This window comes from Moschus berezovskii, chromosome 27, assembly GCF_049115385.1.
Source record: "Moschus berezovskii isolate FMDL1 chromosome 27, NW_MosBer_1.0, whole genome shotgun sequence".
NCBI classification, from domain to species: domain Eukaryota; kingdom Metazoa; phylum Chordata; class Mammalia; order Artiodactyla; family Moschidae; genus Moschus; species Moschus berezovskii.
The window spans coordinates 28,704,406-28,718,753 of NC_142486.1; the positions used below are offsets into that span (position 1 = coordinate 28,704,406).

The window sequence follows — 14,348 nt, forward strand, 5'->3', positions numbered from 1 at the left end:
AAACGTTTCAAAAGCACGGAAGAGGTGCGGTGTATTTCCTGATTGGGTTTGTGGTGGTTGGAACTCTGAGGGTTGCAGATAAGACACTACGGTTTTGATGCTGCTGAAAAACAGCTGGACAACAGCTTAAGAGTTAGGGTCAGGCCGATTTTGGTGTGTGGTGAAATACACATAGCATAAAATGTATCCTTTTAACCATTTTTAAGTGGTTTTAAAAGTTAAATGACATGTAGGACATTCACACTGGAGTGCCACCATCCCCACCGTCCATCTCCACAGGACTTTTTCATCTTCCAGAACTGAAACTCTACAGTCGAACAGTAATTCCCAGCTCCTCCCTCCCCTCTGCCTCTAGCAATCATTGTTTCTGTCTTTATGAATTTGACTAGTTTAGACATTTCCTCTAAGAGGACTCGTACAATATTTGTGCTTTGTGACCGACTTTAGGGTTGGTCTTCTGCAGATAAATGAGGGTATTCCTTTAGGCGTTAATGAAAATGTTCATTGCCTGCCTTGGCATGGGTGTACACATGTATCTAGTACTTAGATTAGTATAAGTAACAGTTATAATTGCAAGGTTCTTTTTTTTTTTTGGATCAAAGATATCCAATTTTTGGTAAAGATAGCCGTTTTTGCTACAAGTTGTACATGTTTCAAAGACTTCAGCTCTTTCTAAAGGAATCCATGCTGGGCATAATCTTTGTTTTTACTGGGCATAATCCATTACTGGATTATAATTGCTTAATTATATATATAATTGTATATAATTATAATTATTGAATTATAATCAACTGTATCAATTGCAAGTGTAGAACATAGTGATTTGATATTTTTATACATTATGGATTGGTTACCTTGCTAAGTCTGCTGCTAAGTCGCTTCAGTCATGTCCGACTCTGTGCAACCCCATAGATGGCAGCCCACCAGGCTCCCCTGTCCCTGGGATTCTCCAGGCAAGAACACAGGAGTGGGTTGCCATTTCCTTCTCCAATGCGTGAAAGTGAAGTTGCTCAGTCGTGTCTGAGTCTTCTCGACCCCATGGACTGCAGCCCACCAGGCTCCTCCATCCATGGGGTTTTCCAGGCAAGAGTAGTAGAGTGGGTTGCCATTGCCTTCTCCGTCGCTAAGTCTGGTTACCGTCTGTTATCATACAAAGTTCTTGTCAGCTATATTATTGGCTATATTCTCTATGCTGTGACTTACTTATTTTATAAGTGAAAGTTTGTATCTCTTAAACCCCTTCACCTATTTGGCCCCCCCCCACTCCCCTCCCCCACTCTGGCAACCATCAGTTTACTCTCTGTATCATAATCTCTTTCTGTTTCTTTTTTTTTTTTAAGATTTCATCAGTAAGTGAAATCATCAGTATTTGCCTTTCTTTGTCTGACTTGTTTCACTCACTTAGTATAGTACCTTCTAGGTCTATCCATATTACAAGTTTTTTTTTTTCTTTTTTATGGTTGAGTAAGAGGCGTGCTGTGATTCATGGGGTCGTGGAGAGTCGGACACGACTGAGCGACTGAACTGAACTGAATATTTCTTTACACCAGTTCTTTGCAATCCCATGGACTGTAGCCTGTCAGGCTCCTCTATCCGTGGAATTCTCTAAGCAAGAATACTGGAGTGGGTAGCCATTCCCTTCTCCAGGGGATCTTCTCAACCCCTGGTCTCCCACATTACAGGCAGATTCTTTACCATCTGAGCCATCAGGGAAGCCCCATGGTATACATATATATGTGTGTATATGTACATACATATGTGGCATTTTCTTTACATGTATATAGGATCTTTATTCATTCATTTGTCCTTGGACACTTAAGTTGCTTCTATCTTTGCTATTGTAAATAATGCTATAGTGACTTAGGGATGCATATATGTTTTTCAGTTAGAATTATTGAAGAAAAAATAATTTTTGTTTTCTTCTGATAAATATCTAGAAGTGGAGTTGCTGGATCATACGTTAGTTCTATTTTTAATATTTTGAGAAAGCTTTATACTGTTTTCTATAGTGTCTGCACCAATTGACATTCCCACCAACAGTACATGACAGTTTCCTTTTCTCCACATCCTCGCCAACATTTGTTATTTCTTGTGTTTTTGAGAATAGCCATTCTGACAGATGGGAGGTGGTATCTCAAGATTGCTGTGGTTGTTGGGGGTCTTTTGTGGTTCTATACAAATTTTAGGATTATTTGTTTAGTTCTGTAAAAAATGCCATAGGTATTTTGATAGAGATTGCATTGAATCTATAGATTGTTTTGGGTAATATGGGCATTTTAACAGTAGTAATTCTTCTAGGTCATGAGCATTTCTGTTTATTCGTGTTTTCTTAAATTTCTTTCACCAGTGTCTTATAGTTCTCAGAGGACAGGTCTTTCACCTTGGTTAAATATATTCCTAGGTATTTTATTCTTTTTGATGCACTTGTCAATGGGATGGTTTTTATAATTTCTCTTTTTGATAGTTTGTTATTAGTGTATAGTTATTTACAATGGATTTCTTTTTTTTTTACAATGGATTTCTGAATATTAACTTCGTATCCTGCAACTCTACTGAATTCATTTATTCTAATAATTTTTGTGAGATACCTGTAAGGTTTTCTTTATTTGAAATCTCTTTTAGATACTGAAACTATCCATTCTCAAATTGAAACATTCATATCTCTGAATTCTTTATTACAGGGTTTGGCTTGTTAGCCTGCGAAATTTATGCTAATTTTGAAAAAGTGAAGTAAAGAGCACTTCCAGTTAGTTTTAAATCATAAAAATACAAAATTATAGAGCCATTGAATAGTTGACTGACATTTTTCCATTAGCATTTACTAATAGGTTAAAACTTTTTTTTCTTAGGAATCAGTGATGGACCTTCAGTCACTGCATTAACAAATGGTTTTGACACTCCAGAAGAAAGGTATCAGAAGCTTAAAAAGGTAAGTGGGTATGCTAGAAAAATCTTATTTTTTTTTCCATGTTGGTCTTGCATATGTTAAATTATAGAGAAATAAAATTATCAGACTTGTTTATTAACTTCTCAGCCCCAGCTATGAAATACATTTAGTGGTGTTTAAAACAACAGCAAAAATAATTGTTTGCTGGAAAACATTTTGGGGAAGGTTTAGTATTTTCATTGGTAATTTGATGTACAGGAAATATGATGTGGTTGTTTTAATCATTTGGAAATAGGTTTACTATGTTGCTCTGGATGATGCATAAGTGCTTAGTTGGGGAAAAATGTTAAGAAATGTATATAAATTAATAATGCTTCTGATAGATAATCTGTAATCTGTTTGGATCAGAAGTATTCTGCCAAAGTCAAGTAGAGTAATCAGAAAACCTACCTGATTGCAAATAATGTTGCTCATGTCAACTATACAGCACTGTTTTGACAGATACTTTATTTCCCTTTTCCAGCATTCCATGGACTTTTTGCTGTTTCAGTTTGGCCTTTGCACTTTTAAGTATGACTACACAGATTCAAAGTAGGTTGTTTTAACAAGTGGTTGGAATTCTTTTGGCATGGAATAATGTAGCACCCTAAGTCTCCTTTTATCTTATTTTCCCCAGGTATATAACAAAGTCTTTTAACTTCTATGTTTTCCCGAAACCCTTCAATAGATCCTCACCAGATGTCAAATTTGTTTGTCAGGTTAGTAGTATAATTGAGTTTTTTTTTTTCTGTTATGAATCCCTGATGAATCTGTGTGGAAACGTGGAATCAGAATTCTCTTTAAAATTTGGTTCTATAACCAACTTTGCACTTTGGACAAATCACTTTACCTTACTGACCTTCAGTTTTAGGGTTAAAAATAAATCATACTCCCGTCTTTCCTTTGACCTGAGAGTGAGTTAAGGAATAAGATGTAAGAGAAAGGCAGAGGGAAATGGGACCATGAACTTTATTATAAGTAAAGCTGAATTTGAGACCATGACTTCGTACTGTGGCTCTTTGGGGGATTGTTTTTATTGTCTTACCCCTGAACGGAACCTACAAATTAGGACCTGCAGGCTTTTTCCCACCCCATTCTCACTGCGTGCCTCTCCAAGGGTCAACCTTTATTTTCTGGAGGAGCAGAGCATGTGTGTATTCTCTTTGAAGAGAGCAAACCTAGAAGTGAAAGTGAAAGTCACTCAGTCGTGTCTGACTCTTTGCGACCCCATGAACGTAGCCCCCAGGGTCCTCAGTCCATGGGATTCTTCAGACAAGAGTACTAGAGTGGGTTGCTGTGCCCTCCTCCAGGGGATCTTCCTGACCCAGGGATCAATCCCAGGTCTCCTGCATTGCAGGCAGATTCTTTACTGTCTGAGCCACCAGGGAACCCAGAAGGGGCTAAGTTATATGTTTCTTTTCAGGGGCTCAGTTTCTTTTCCCAAGCTTACCAGTTAGGAAAGAGAGGGTAGAAAAAGACCACTGTTACCTACTGAGGAGGAGAGGGCTGACTGTTGAGCCAAGGTAAAGATACAGGGAGGGTCCCCTTTAGAACAGCCAGTTCAGAGTTGTAGCTGATCTGGTAGACATTCAGTGAATGTCAGCTTCCCCTTTCTGCTGTCTTAATAATCTGATTAATGGATAAGGAGATTATTGATCTCCACTGATAAGGAGAAGGTGAATTAGTGTCTATCATATGGATATGTGATGAAGCCTGAGTTTTGGTCTTCTTTTCCTTATAATCTTATGTCTGAGCTTCTCTCCCCGAAGTAACATTAATTCCTTTGAGTCTTCCCATCTGTCCCTTTTCCTGCATCTAAGTAGTAATGCAGTTAAGAAAGCCTGGCTGAGTGACTGAGTCATGTCAGATTCTCTCTGTAATAAGGCAGGATGTAAAGAAATGAAACCGCATTCATTGTACGTCAGGAACTGGAGAGAAGGTAATTTTACTCTTGTAACCAGCATTTTTCTTGAATTAGCAGATAAACCGTAGTTGATATTTCTTTACCTTTCAGTAAGTTCGGTTCAGTCTTTCAGTCATGTCTGACTCTTTGCGACCCCATGGACTGCAGCATGCGAGGCCTCCTTGACCATCACCAACTTCCGGAGTTTACGGAAACTCATGTCCGTTGAGTTGGTGATGCCATCCAACCATCTCATCCTCATTTAACAACTGTTTACCAGTCACTTGAGTATAGCATACTTCATTAAGCAGTATTTGTAGATTTTCTCTGAGAAAGATAGGTTCAGTTTGGACATTTGTATGGATGTAGTTTTCCAGTGGTAGCAGGAAAAGACAGTTCCTTAAAGTGGATTCCATGGTTTTAGCCAGGGACTAATCAAATGCACACAGTGGCCTTGAGACATCTTAGAGATGACAGTATGTTCTAAAAGACCAACACAAACTCAGTTATTCTAGGAAATCAGCTGGAGACAGATCAGAAGAACCCTACCCATCATACAAAACCATTCTGTGACTACACCTGGAATACTTCATGCAGTGCTAATAGCCCGCCACTCCTTAAAAAAGAAAAACATCATAGCCTTGAAGACAGGCCAGAGATTAATGGGCTCAAATGGTGCAATTCTCTATTCTGGAAAAACAAAAGCAGAGAAGAGGTTGAGACTCAGTAAGTAAACTTGGCAATTGTATGGATAAGGTAAATGATAGTATCTTTGAATTTTTTTTCTGGTCCTCCATCTAAGGTGGATTTTTGTCTTGTTTAAAATTCTATGCCTACAGCAGAGTCACATCTTAAAAGGAACTTAGCTTCTAGAGTCAGCGAGTAGGGTGAAGATTGTGTCTAGTTAAAAATCAATCATGAAAAGCTTTTATTATCCTTAAAGCAGGGAGATTTGGGGGACAAAACAGCTTACTGCGCTATCTGAAAACTAATTATCTGTACACAAAGTGATCCATGCACACTAGGCAGGTTGTGGAGGAGTGGACCCCCTGAGAGCCATGCGCACTCGTGGAGCACGTGCCCATCCAGGTGAATTGCAAGGCATCTGCATTGTCTTCACTTCCTTTTTCTTCTGTTCTTCTTTTTTCTGGCTGAACATCTGTAGTCGAGTTCATTGAGGAAAATATTGTACATGGTAGTGAAAAGTCAAGACACTGCTGCTGCCTGTAGAGTAAACAGTGTTTCTTCTTTTAAATCGCCTCTTCTCCCATGCCACTTCTTCCCATTTCACTCCTTTTGTGCCATGTATACATATACTCCTGTGTCTACATACATACGCATACACAAACACAGTTTTAGTTTTTTCCTTTAATATACGCAGAATCATAACATTCATACTTTATATAACTTGCATTTTCCGTTTAACACAGTGTCTTCATGTTTCATAGTGCAGATGTATTATAATTTATCTAATTGGATTTGGAAAGTTTTCCAGTGGCTCCTTGTTTTAAATAATGCTATAGTCAGTGTCCACGTGCATGTGTCTTGGTTGTATATAGGAATTTTTTTTTTTTTGGCTGAGTCAACATATGTTTTTAAACTGATTTTAAAATTTATTTTTAATCGGACGATAGATGCTTTACAAAGTGCACACATATCCCCTCCCTCTTGAACCTCCCTCCTCTTTCCGCCCCCCCGCCCCCTATCCCACCTCTGGTTGTCACAGACGAAGTTTCAGGTCAAACTCCAGGAATGTTTTTATCGAATATCTTTCCTTGGAGGGGAATTGATGAGTCATAGAACTTACAGATTTAAAATTTTGATAGATGCCTCAAATTGTCCTCTCTAATATCTATGCTTATCTTTTGAATCCTGAAAATGGTACATTTAGGACAAACCAAAGATAGCATTCAGTATATTACAAATAAAGTTTGTTGGTTCGAAGTGTTTTTTTCTTTATCGTGGTAAAAAAAGAAATCCATTGCCTAAAATTTACCATTTTAAGAGGCTTTAAGTTCAGTGGCATAGAGTACATTTTTTGGTGCAGTCTAAAAAGTATTATTTGAGTAGAAAATAAATAGCTTCAAAAAGGGGATACATGATCTCTGACTCTGATTTTTAAAGAAGAAAGTTAGAATATTTTGGAGTCTAGTGACAGGAGGGGTAAAAAGGCCTTTTCATAATCCATCTTTTGGTGTCTCTGTCAGTGATGGGTATTAGGGGAGCAGAGTTGTAAGAATACTCAGGCATGGAAGGTAGTGGGGCTTGTGGCCCAAGTCGGAAGGCACTGGGTCTTATTTCAGAATGGGATCAAAACGGAAGATTTAGGGGAAATGGTTGCTTATTTCACACCACAGAAAACCTGGGCATGATAGAAAATGATGTGCCTGTATCTGTGTGTGTGTGTGTGTGTGTGTGTGTGTGCACGCGCACACATACCCATGTATATTTGATTAGGTTGCTCATATTTTAAAAGAACTTGTGTCCGGTAATAAAGATACATAAAGTACATAAAAGTATATACAATATATAAAACCTTTTAACCTAAGATTAAAAATAAGTAAGTGAAAAATTGGAAGAAAAGAAAAATGAGGGTGTGATTACTGTGTTATGATTAGAACACAGAATTCATGCCACAGAAAGTCTTACCTTTGGCTTACCTCAGAAGCTTGTCTCTCAGCTTCCTACCAGCCAAGACAAGGGGGAAACACAACATCAGTTCTGTGGCCCAAAGGATCAAAATGGACCAGGACTCAGGACCAGTTCAGCTTTCCTCAGGTTAGAGACCCCCAAGACATTTCCCTTTCTGTTATTATGGTATTAGTTGCTCAGTCATGTCTGACTCTTTGTGACCCCATGGACTGTAGCCTGCCAGACTCCTCTGTCCATGGAATTCTCCAGGCAAGAATACTGGAGTGGCTTGCCATTCCCTTTTCCAGGGCATCTTCCCGACCCAGGGATTGAACCCAGGTCTCCTTCATTGCAGGCAGATTCTTTATCATCTGAGCCACCAGGGAAGCCCTCTGTTACCATAAAGAAGTCATTAATGTAGAAGACGTTGTCTTTAGCAGCATTTTTAAAGTGAACATGGTAATGAGCTTACTGGAACTGGGAGAGCATCCTCAGTCTAGACTGATGGTGTAACATCAAGTACGGCTCAGGAAGGGCCGCTCTATAAGGGGTCAGATTTAACTGTTCTGAATTTAGTTACTTCAGTTGCTCAGTTAAGTCCGACTCTTTGAGACCCCATTGACTGCAGCACGCCAGGCTTCTCTGTCCATCACCAACTCAGAGCTTGCTCAAGCTCACGTTCATCGAGTCGTGATGCCATCCAACCATCTCATCCTCTGTTGTCCCCTTCTCTCCCTGCCTTCAATCTTTCCCAGTATCAGGGTCTTTTCCAATGAATCAATTCTTTGTATCAGGTGGCCAAAGTATAGGAGTTTCAGCTTCAGCATCAGTCCCTCCAATGAATATTTAGGACTGATTTCCTTTCGGATGGACTGGTTAAATCTCCCTTGGACTTGCTGTCCAAGGGACTCTCAAGAGTCTTCTCCAGCACCACAGTTCAAAAGCATCAATTCTTTGGCACTCAGCTTTCTTTATAGTCCAACTCTTACATCCATACCTGATTACTGGAAAAACCATAGTTTTGACTGGATGGACCTTTGTTGGCAAAGTAACGTCTCTGCCTTTTAATATACTGTCTAGATTAGTCATAGCTTTTCTTCTAAGGAGCAAGTGTCTTTTAATTTCATGGCTGCAGTCACCATCTGCAGTGATTTTGAAGCCCAAAATCGTGGGACTGGATGCCATGATCTTCGTTTTTTGAATGTTGAGTTTTAAGCCATCTTTTTCACTTTCCTCTCACTTTCATCAGGAGGCTTTTCTGTTTACTTTAGCATATTAAAAAGCAGAGACACTACTTTGCCAACAAAGGTCCGTCTGGTCAAAGCTATGGTTTTTCCAATAGTCATGTATGTTTGTGAGAGTTGGTCTATAAAGAAAGCTGAGTGCTGAAGAATTGATGCTTTAGAACTGTAGTGTTGGAGAAGACTCTTGAGAGCCCCTTGGACAGCAGGGAGATCCAACCAGTCCATCCGAAAGGAAATCAGTCCTGAATATTCATTGGAAGGGCTGATGTTGAAGCTGAAAGTCTAATACTTTAGCCACCTGATGCAAAGGACTGACTCATTGGAAAAGACCCTGATGCTGGGAAAGATAGAAGGCAAGAGGAGAAGGAGACGAGATGGTTGGATGGCATCACTGACTCAATGGACATGAGTTTGAGTAAACTTTGGGAGTTGGCGATGGACAGGGCGGCCTGGTGTCCTACTGTCCATGGGGCTGCAAAGAGTCGGATACGGCTGAGCAACTGAACTGAACACAGGCAAAGGCTTTGGCCTAATCAATAACACAGAAATAGATGTTTTTCTGGAATTCTCTTGCTTTTTTGATGATCCAACAGATGTTGGCTATTTGATCTCTGATTCCTATGCCTTTTCTAAGTCCAGCTTGAACATCTGGAAGTTCATCGTTCACATACTGTTGAAGCCTGGCTTGGAGAATTTTGAGCATTACTTTACTAGCGTGTGAGATGAGTGCAATTGTGCGATAGTTTGAATATTCTTTGGTCTTTCTTTGGGATTGGAATGAAAACCGACCTTTTCCAGTCCTGTGGCCACTGCTGAGTTTTCCAGATTTGCTGGCATATTGACTGCGGCACTTTCACAGAATCCTCTTTTAGGATTTGAAAATAGCTCAGCTGGAATTCTATCACCTCCACTAGCTTTGTTCGTAGTGATACTTCCTGAGGACCACTTGACTTCACATTCCAGGATGTCTGGCACTAGGTGAGTGACCACACCATTGTGATTGTCTTGGTCATGAAGATCTTTTTTGTACAGTTCTTCTGGGTATTCTTGCCAGCTCTTCTTAATATCTTCTGCTTCTGTTAGGTCCGTACCATTTCTGTCCTTTATTGAGCCCATCTTTGCATGAATGTTCCCTTGGTATCTCTGATTTTCCTGAAGAGATCTCTATTCCTACTCTATTGTTTTCCTCTATTTCTTTGCATTGATCACTGAGGAAGGCTTTCTTATCTCTCCTTGATATTCTTTGGAACTCTGCCTTCAAATGGGTATATCTTTCCGTTTCTCCTTTGCCTTTAGCGTCTCTTCTTTTCTCAGCTATCTGTAAGATCTCCTCAGACAACTATTTTGCCTTTTTGCATTTCATTTTCTTGGGGATGGTCTTGACCACTGCCTCCTGTACATGTTACAAACCTCTGTCCATAGTTCTTCAGGCTCTCTATCAGATCTAATCCCTTGAATCTGTTTGTCACTTCTAGTGTATAATTGCAAGGGATTTGATTTAGGTCATACATGAATGGTCTAGTGGTTTTCCCTACTTTCTTCAATTTAAGTCTGAATTTGGCAATAAGAAATTCATGATTTGAGCCACAGTCGGTTCCTGGTCTTGTTTTCGGTGACTGTTACAGAGCCTCTCCATCTTTAGCTGCAAAGAATATAATCAGTGTGATTTTGGTATTGACCATCTGGTGATGTCCATGTGTAGTTTTCTCTTGTGTTGTTGGAAGAGGGTATTTGATATGAGCAATGTGTTCTCTTGGCAAAACTCTTATTAGCCTTTGCCCTGCTTCATTTTGTACTCCAAGGCCAAATTTGCCTGTTACTCCAGGTATTTCTTGACTTCCTACTTTTGCATTCCAGTCCCCTATCATGAAAAGGACATCTTTTTTGGGTGTTAGTTCTAGAATGTCTTGTAGGTCTTCGTAGAACCATTCAACTTCAGCTTCTTAAGCATTACTGGTTGGGGTATAGATTGGATTACTGTGATATTGGATGGTTTTCTTTGGAAATGAACAGAGATCATTCTCTCATTTTAGAGATTGCATCCAAGTACTGCATTTCAGACTCTTGTTGACTGTGAGGGCTACTCCATTTCTTCTAAGGGATTCTTGCCCACAGTAGTAGGTACAATCATCATCTGAATTAAATTCACCAATTCCAGTCTGTTTTAGTTCACTGACTACTAAAATATCGATGTTCCCTCTTGCCATCTCCTGTTTGACCACTTCTAATTTACCTTAATTCATGGACCTAACAGTCCAGATTCCTATACAGTATTGCTCTTTACAGTGTCAGACTTTGCTTCCATCACCAGTCACATCTGCACCTGGGCATTGTTTTCTCTTTGTCTCAGTCTCTTCATTCTTTCTGGAGTTATTTCTCCACTGATCTCCCATAGCATATTGGGCAACCACTGACCTGGGAATTTCATTTTTCAGTGTCATATATCTTTTTCCCTTTTCATACTGTTCATGGGTTTCTCAAGGCAAGAAACTGTAGTGGAAATTTTGCCATTCCCTTCTCCAGTGGACCACATTTTGTCAGAACTCTCCACCATGACCCTTGCATCTTGGGTGGCCCTGCACAGCATGGCTCATAGTTTCATTGAATTAAGACGAGAATAAAATTAGCGAAGCTCAGTGATGTTTCCCACTCTTCAGTCAGTTGAGTAAGGACTTTGTGAAAATTTTCCCATTCTTGTGTGTTATTACTTAGTTGATATTTTGGTACGTTTACTTGTATATTTTGACTTTGAAATATGTGTTTAATAAGTCTCTTTACTGGGAATTTTTCTGTATTATGTTGTTGAATGTAAAGAACATCCAGTTCAGATTTTGGGCTTCCAGAATCTCAGTTGAAGTGAATATTGATACCTTATAATTTGCACATTTGTTCCCTTAAGCTTGAACCTGGGGTGAGATAATAGAAATACATTTAATTTTTATTCAGGAGTTTCCTGTCTATTGGGAGAATATATGTTCACCAAGTAAAATTTTCTTTTTTTTTTTGGTATGTGTTAAAATAATTTAATTCTCCCTGTACATTTCTGTCCAATGTTGGGTAACAAAGGATATTTCTCTTATAAACTGTAAGGGAGAAGCCCAGATAGCTGAAGTGAATGAATGAACAGTTCAGTAGCCGTGGAGTAGAAACCCCTTGTTCTCTGACCCGTGGCATGCTGCTCCCTTGCCTGGTTGCTTCGTTTACTCCCCAGAGTTCTTTCTCTGCTTCTGTTCACACACCTGCCATGAACATCACTGAAATGCATGTTCTATTTACTCTTGTTTCAGAGCTCAAGCATTGACTTTCTAGCAAGCCAAGGATTTGATTTTAATAAAGTTTTTCGCAACGGTAAGATTACATGTGACCTCTCTTCAGAGCTTGTAAATCTGGATTCGGTTGAGAATTATCTTTCTGTGCATACTGTCTGACACAGGGTCTCGGATTTCCATCCCAGCCTATGCAGCCATTAAAGTTTTTATTGTGCCCCACTATTGAAGGCCTGGTCAAGCATGAATAGCACAGAAGAGGAGCTGCTGCCTCATTTAGCTCTAATGAGGCGTCTTGACTCCCCAGATTCACTGAGTGGAGCTTGTGCTGTCACTGGTGTGACTCAGTCACCTGGCAGACTCCCTGTGGGGTGTGTGTCCCTGTTGTCTTCCACTGAGACAAGTGGAATGTTGCATTTTCAAAAACAGCCATGTTTCAGTAATACTGTGGTGGTCTTTGGAGGAAAAAATTCAGTTCTGACGGCTAGCTTGCTGGTATGATGTGCTGACCAGCAGTCTGGCGGGGTGGGGAGACCAAGTCCTAGTCCTTATCCCCAGCATAGGGCACGATCCCTTAGAGAGGTGATTGTTAAATATTTAATTAATGAACACTGGATGTCCAGTAATTAATGAACATTGGACGTTCAAGCACGTCAGAGTGGCTTTTTTCCCTCCATTCATTTATTTACCGGAAAGTGCTTGGGAAAGCCTCTGTTGTTCCCAGCAGTATTAAGTGCCTGCTGCTCTAAGGTCAGTAGCTACTTTTTACTTAATTATTCTTGTAAACTGTGTTCTTTCCCATGGTGGATGTGTTACCGAGTGAAGTAGGGAAGGAGATATTTCTCTGCAAAGGTTCTAGAACGTAGACTTCAACTACAATCTCTGTCCCTCAGCATGATCTCCTTGTAGGGTCTTTAGGACCATGTCATGTTGTTTGTTAATTGCTTCAGTGGTGCTGCATCTTCATATCTACTGATGATTTTGATTTTTGGAAATGCTAAAAAAATTTTTGAATCCAAACTGCTTAACCTAGTGGGTAAACCCACTGGGTAACACAATTTGGGTATAACAAAGTAATTTTATTTCTGTAGCTCATGCTTGACTCTGAAAGCCACTATAAAATACAGATTCCACATGTAGTTAGAGCACTGTGATGGAATGTGTGCAATTTTTTTTTTTTTTTGGTGCACTGTGTGGCATGTGGGATCTTAGTTCCCTGACCAGGGATCGAACTCGTGCCCCCTGGGTTGGAAGCATTCTTAACCACTGGACCATCTGGGAAGTCTTATTGCAGAAATGTTTGAAGGAACTACTTTAACCAGATTCCTGTGAATGTGTAATTTCCAGCCTGATGGTTTTATTTTCATAGAAGGAGAGAAACAGCTAAATAGAAGGATGCTTCATTTTCTAGTTTTGTAGTCAGACCTTGGAGTATTTTAGTCACAACTGCATCAGGGCTCCCAGGCCATCTGTTATTACTGAGACTGTTATCCCTGCGCTTTAAATCTGACCCAGACCTTCACTTCTCTTCCTTATTAAATCTTTCCACTCTAGGGTTTGCACATGCCAGAACCTTTCCTCCTGGCAGTCTCCTTGGAAGTACCTCTGACTTCCTTGTCTGAAGTGGAACCAGGTGACTGTGGTCACCACTCTCCCAAGCACAGATGGTTTCAGTTCTGTGTAGCCGGGCGGGAGGCCTGCCACCTTCAGTCCATCTGAGTTCTTCTCAGGAGGCGCAGCTCTTTCCAGGGCCGTGTAACTAGCTCTGCCGTCCCCCTTCTGCTGACATCCTAGGCATGGCCTTCACCAGAAGCCTAGACTTTGGCTCATCTTTCTCTCTATTCCTACCTCTCTCCTCCTTGCAGGTGGCTCCAGCATCCACACGGAGCACCTGCAAAAGCTCTGTCGTGTCTACTCCCAGGTGGTCAGCAGTCCTCGCTTCTGCCTCCCCTTAGCTGTCCACTTCCTTAGTGGCTTCATGGGTCTTATCAGCAGGAACTGTGCCCATCTCCATCATTTCTCCTTGACAGTGCCTCCTCTCATCCTTCACATCCACTTGGCTACCTCATTTCAGCAATTGGTTGATCTCCATTGCTTTCTCACTGTCAGTTACCTTCTGCTCTCTGGTCTAGACTTCTCTCCTTGTCCATTGGTCCGTTATTATCCCTTCTTCTTCCCCTTGCTCCTCTCTGCATATTGAACTCGTCTAGCTAAGTCCCAGCCTTCGCTGGTTCTGATCATTCACTTTCTCTCTTCCTGAGCATCTGAGTATTGCAGTAAAATGGGAGCACAGGCATCAAGTAAGGACTCCAAAATGCTCAGAAATTCTACTTTTCTGACTTAGAAATTCCCTTTCCGACTTTCCACGATATCAGTAT

The 14,348-nt window shown here is 40.3% G+C and overlaps 1 protein-coding gene across 2 annotated transcripts in view; it reads left to right on the forward strand.

The window, feature by feature from the left end:
* The window catches only part of PARN (poly(A)-specific ribonuclease), a 183,548-nt gene that overhangs the window by 743 nt on the left and 168,457 nt on the right, over nucleotides 1–14,348 (forward strand). For both annotated transcript variants that reach the window (XM_055409530.2, XM_055409531.2), the window contains exons 3-6: nucleotides 2,850–2,929; nucleotides 3,411–3,478; nucleotides 3,564–3,645; nucleotides 11,992–12,052. In XM_055409530.2, the coding sequence (XP_055265505.1) occupies nucleotides 2,850–2,929; nucleotides 3,411–3,478; nucleotides 3,564–3,645; nucleotides 11,992–12,052 (291 nt within the window). The remainder of the gene's footprint in view (nucleotides 1–2,849; nucleotides 2,930–3,410; nucleotides 3,479–3,563; nucleotides 3,646–11,991; nucleotides 12,053–14,348) is intronic.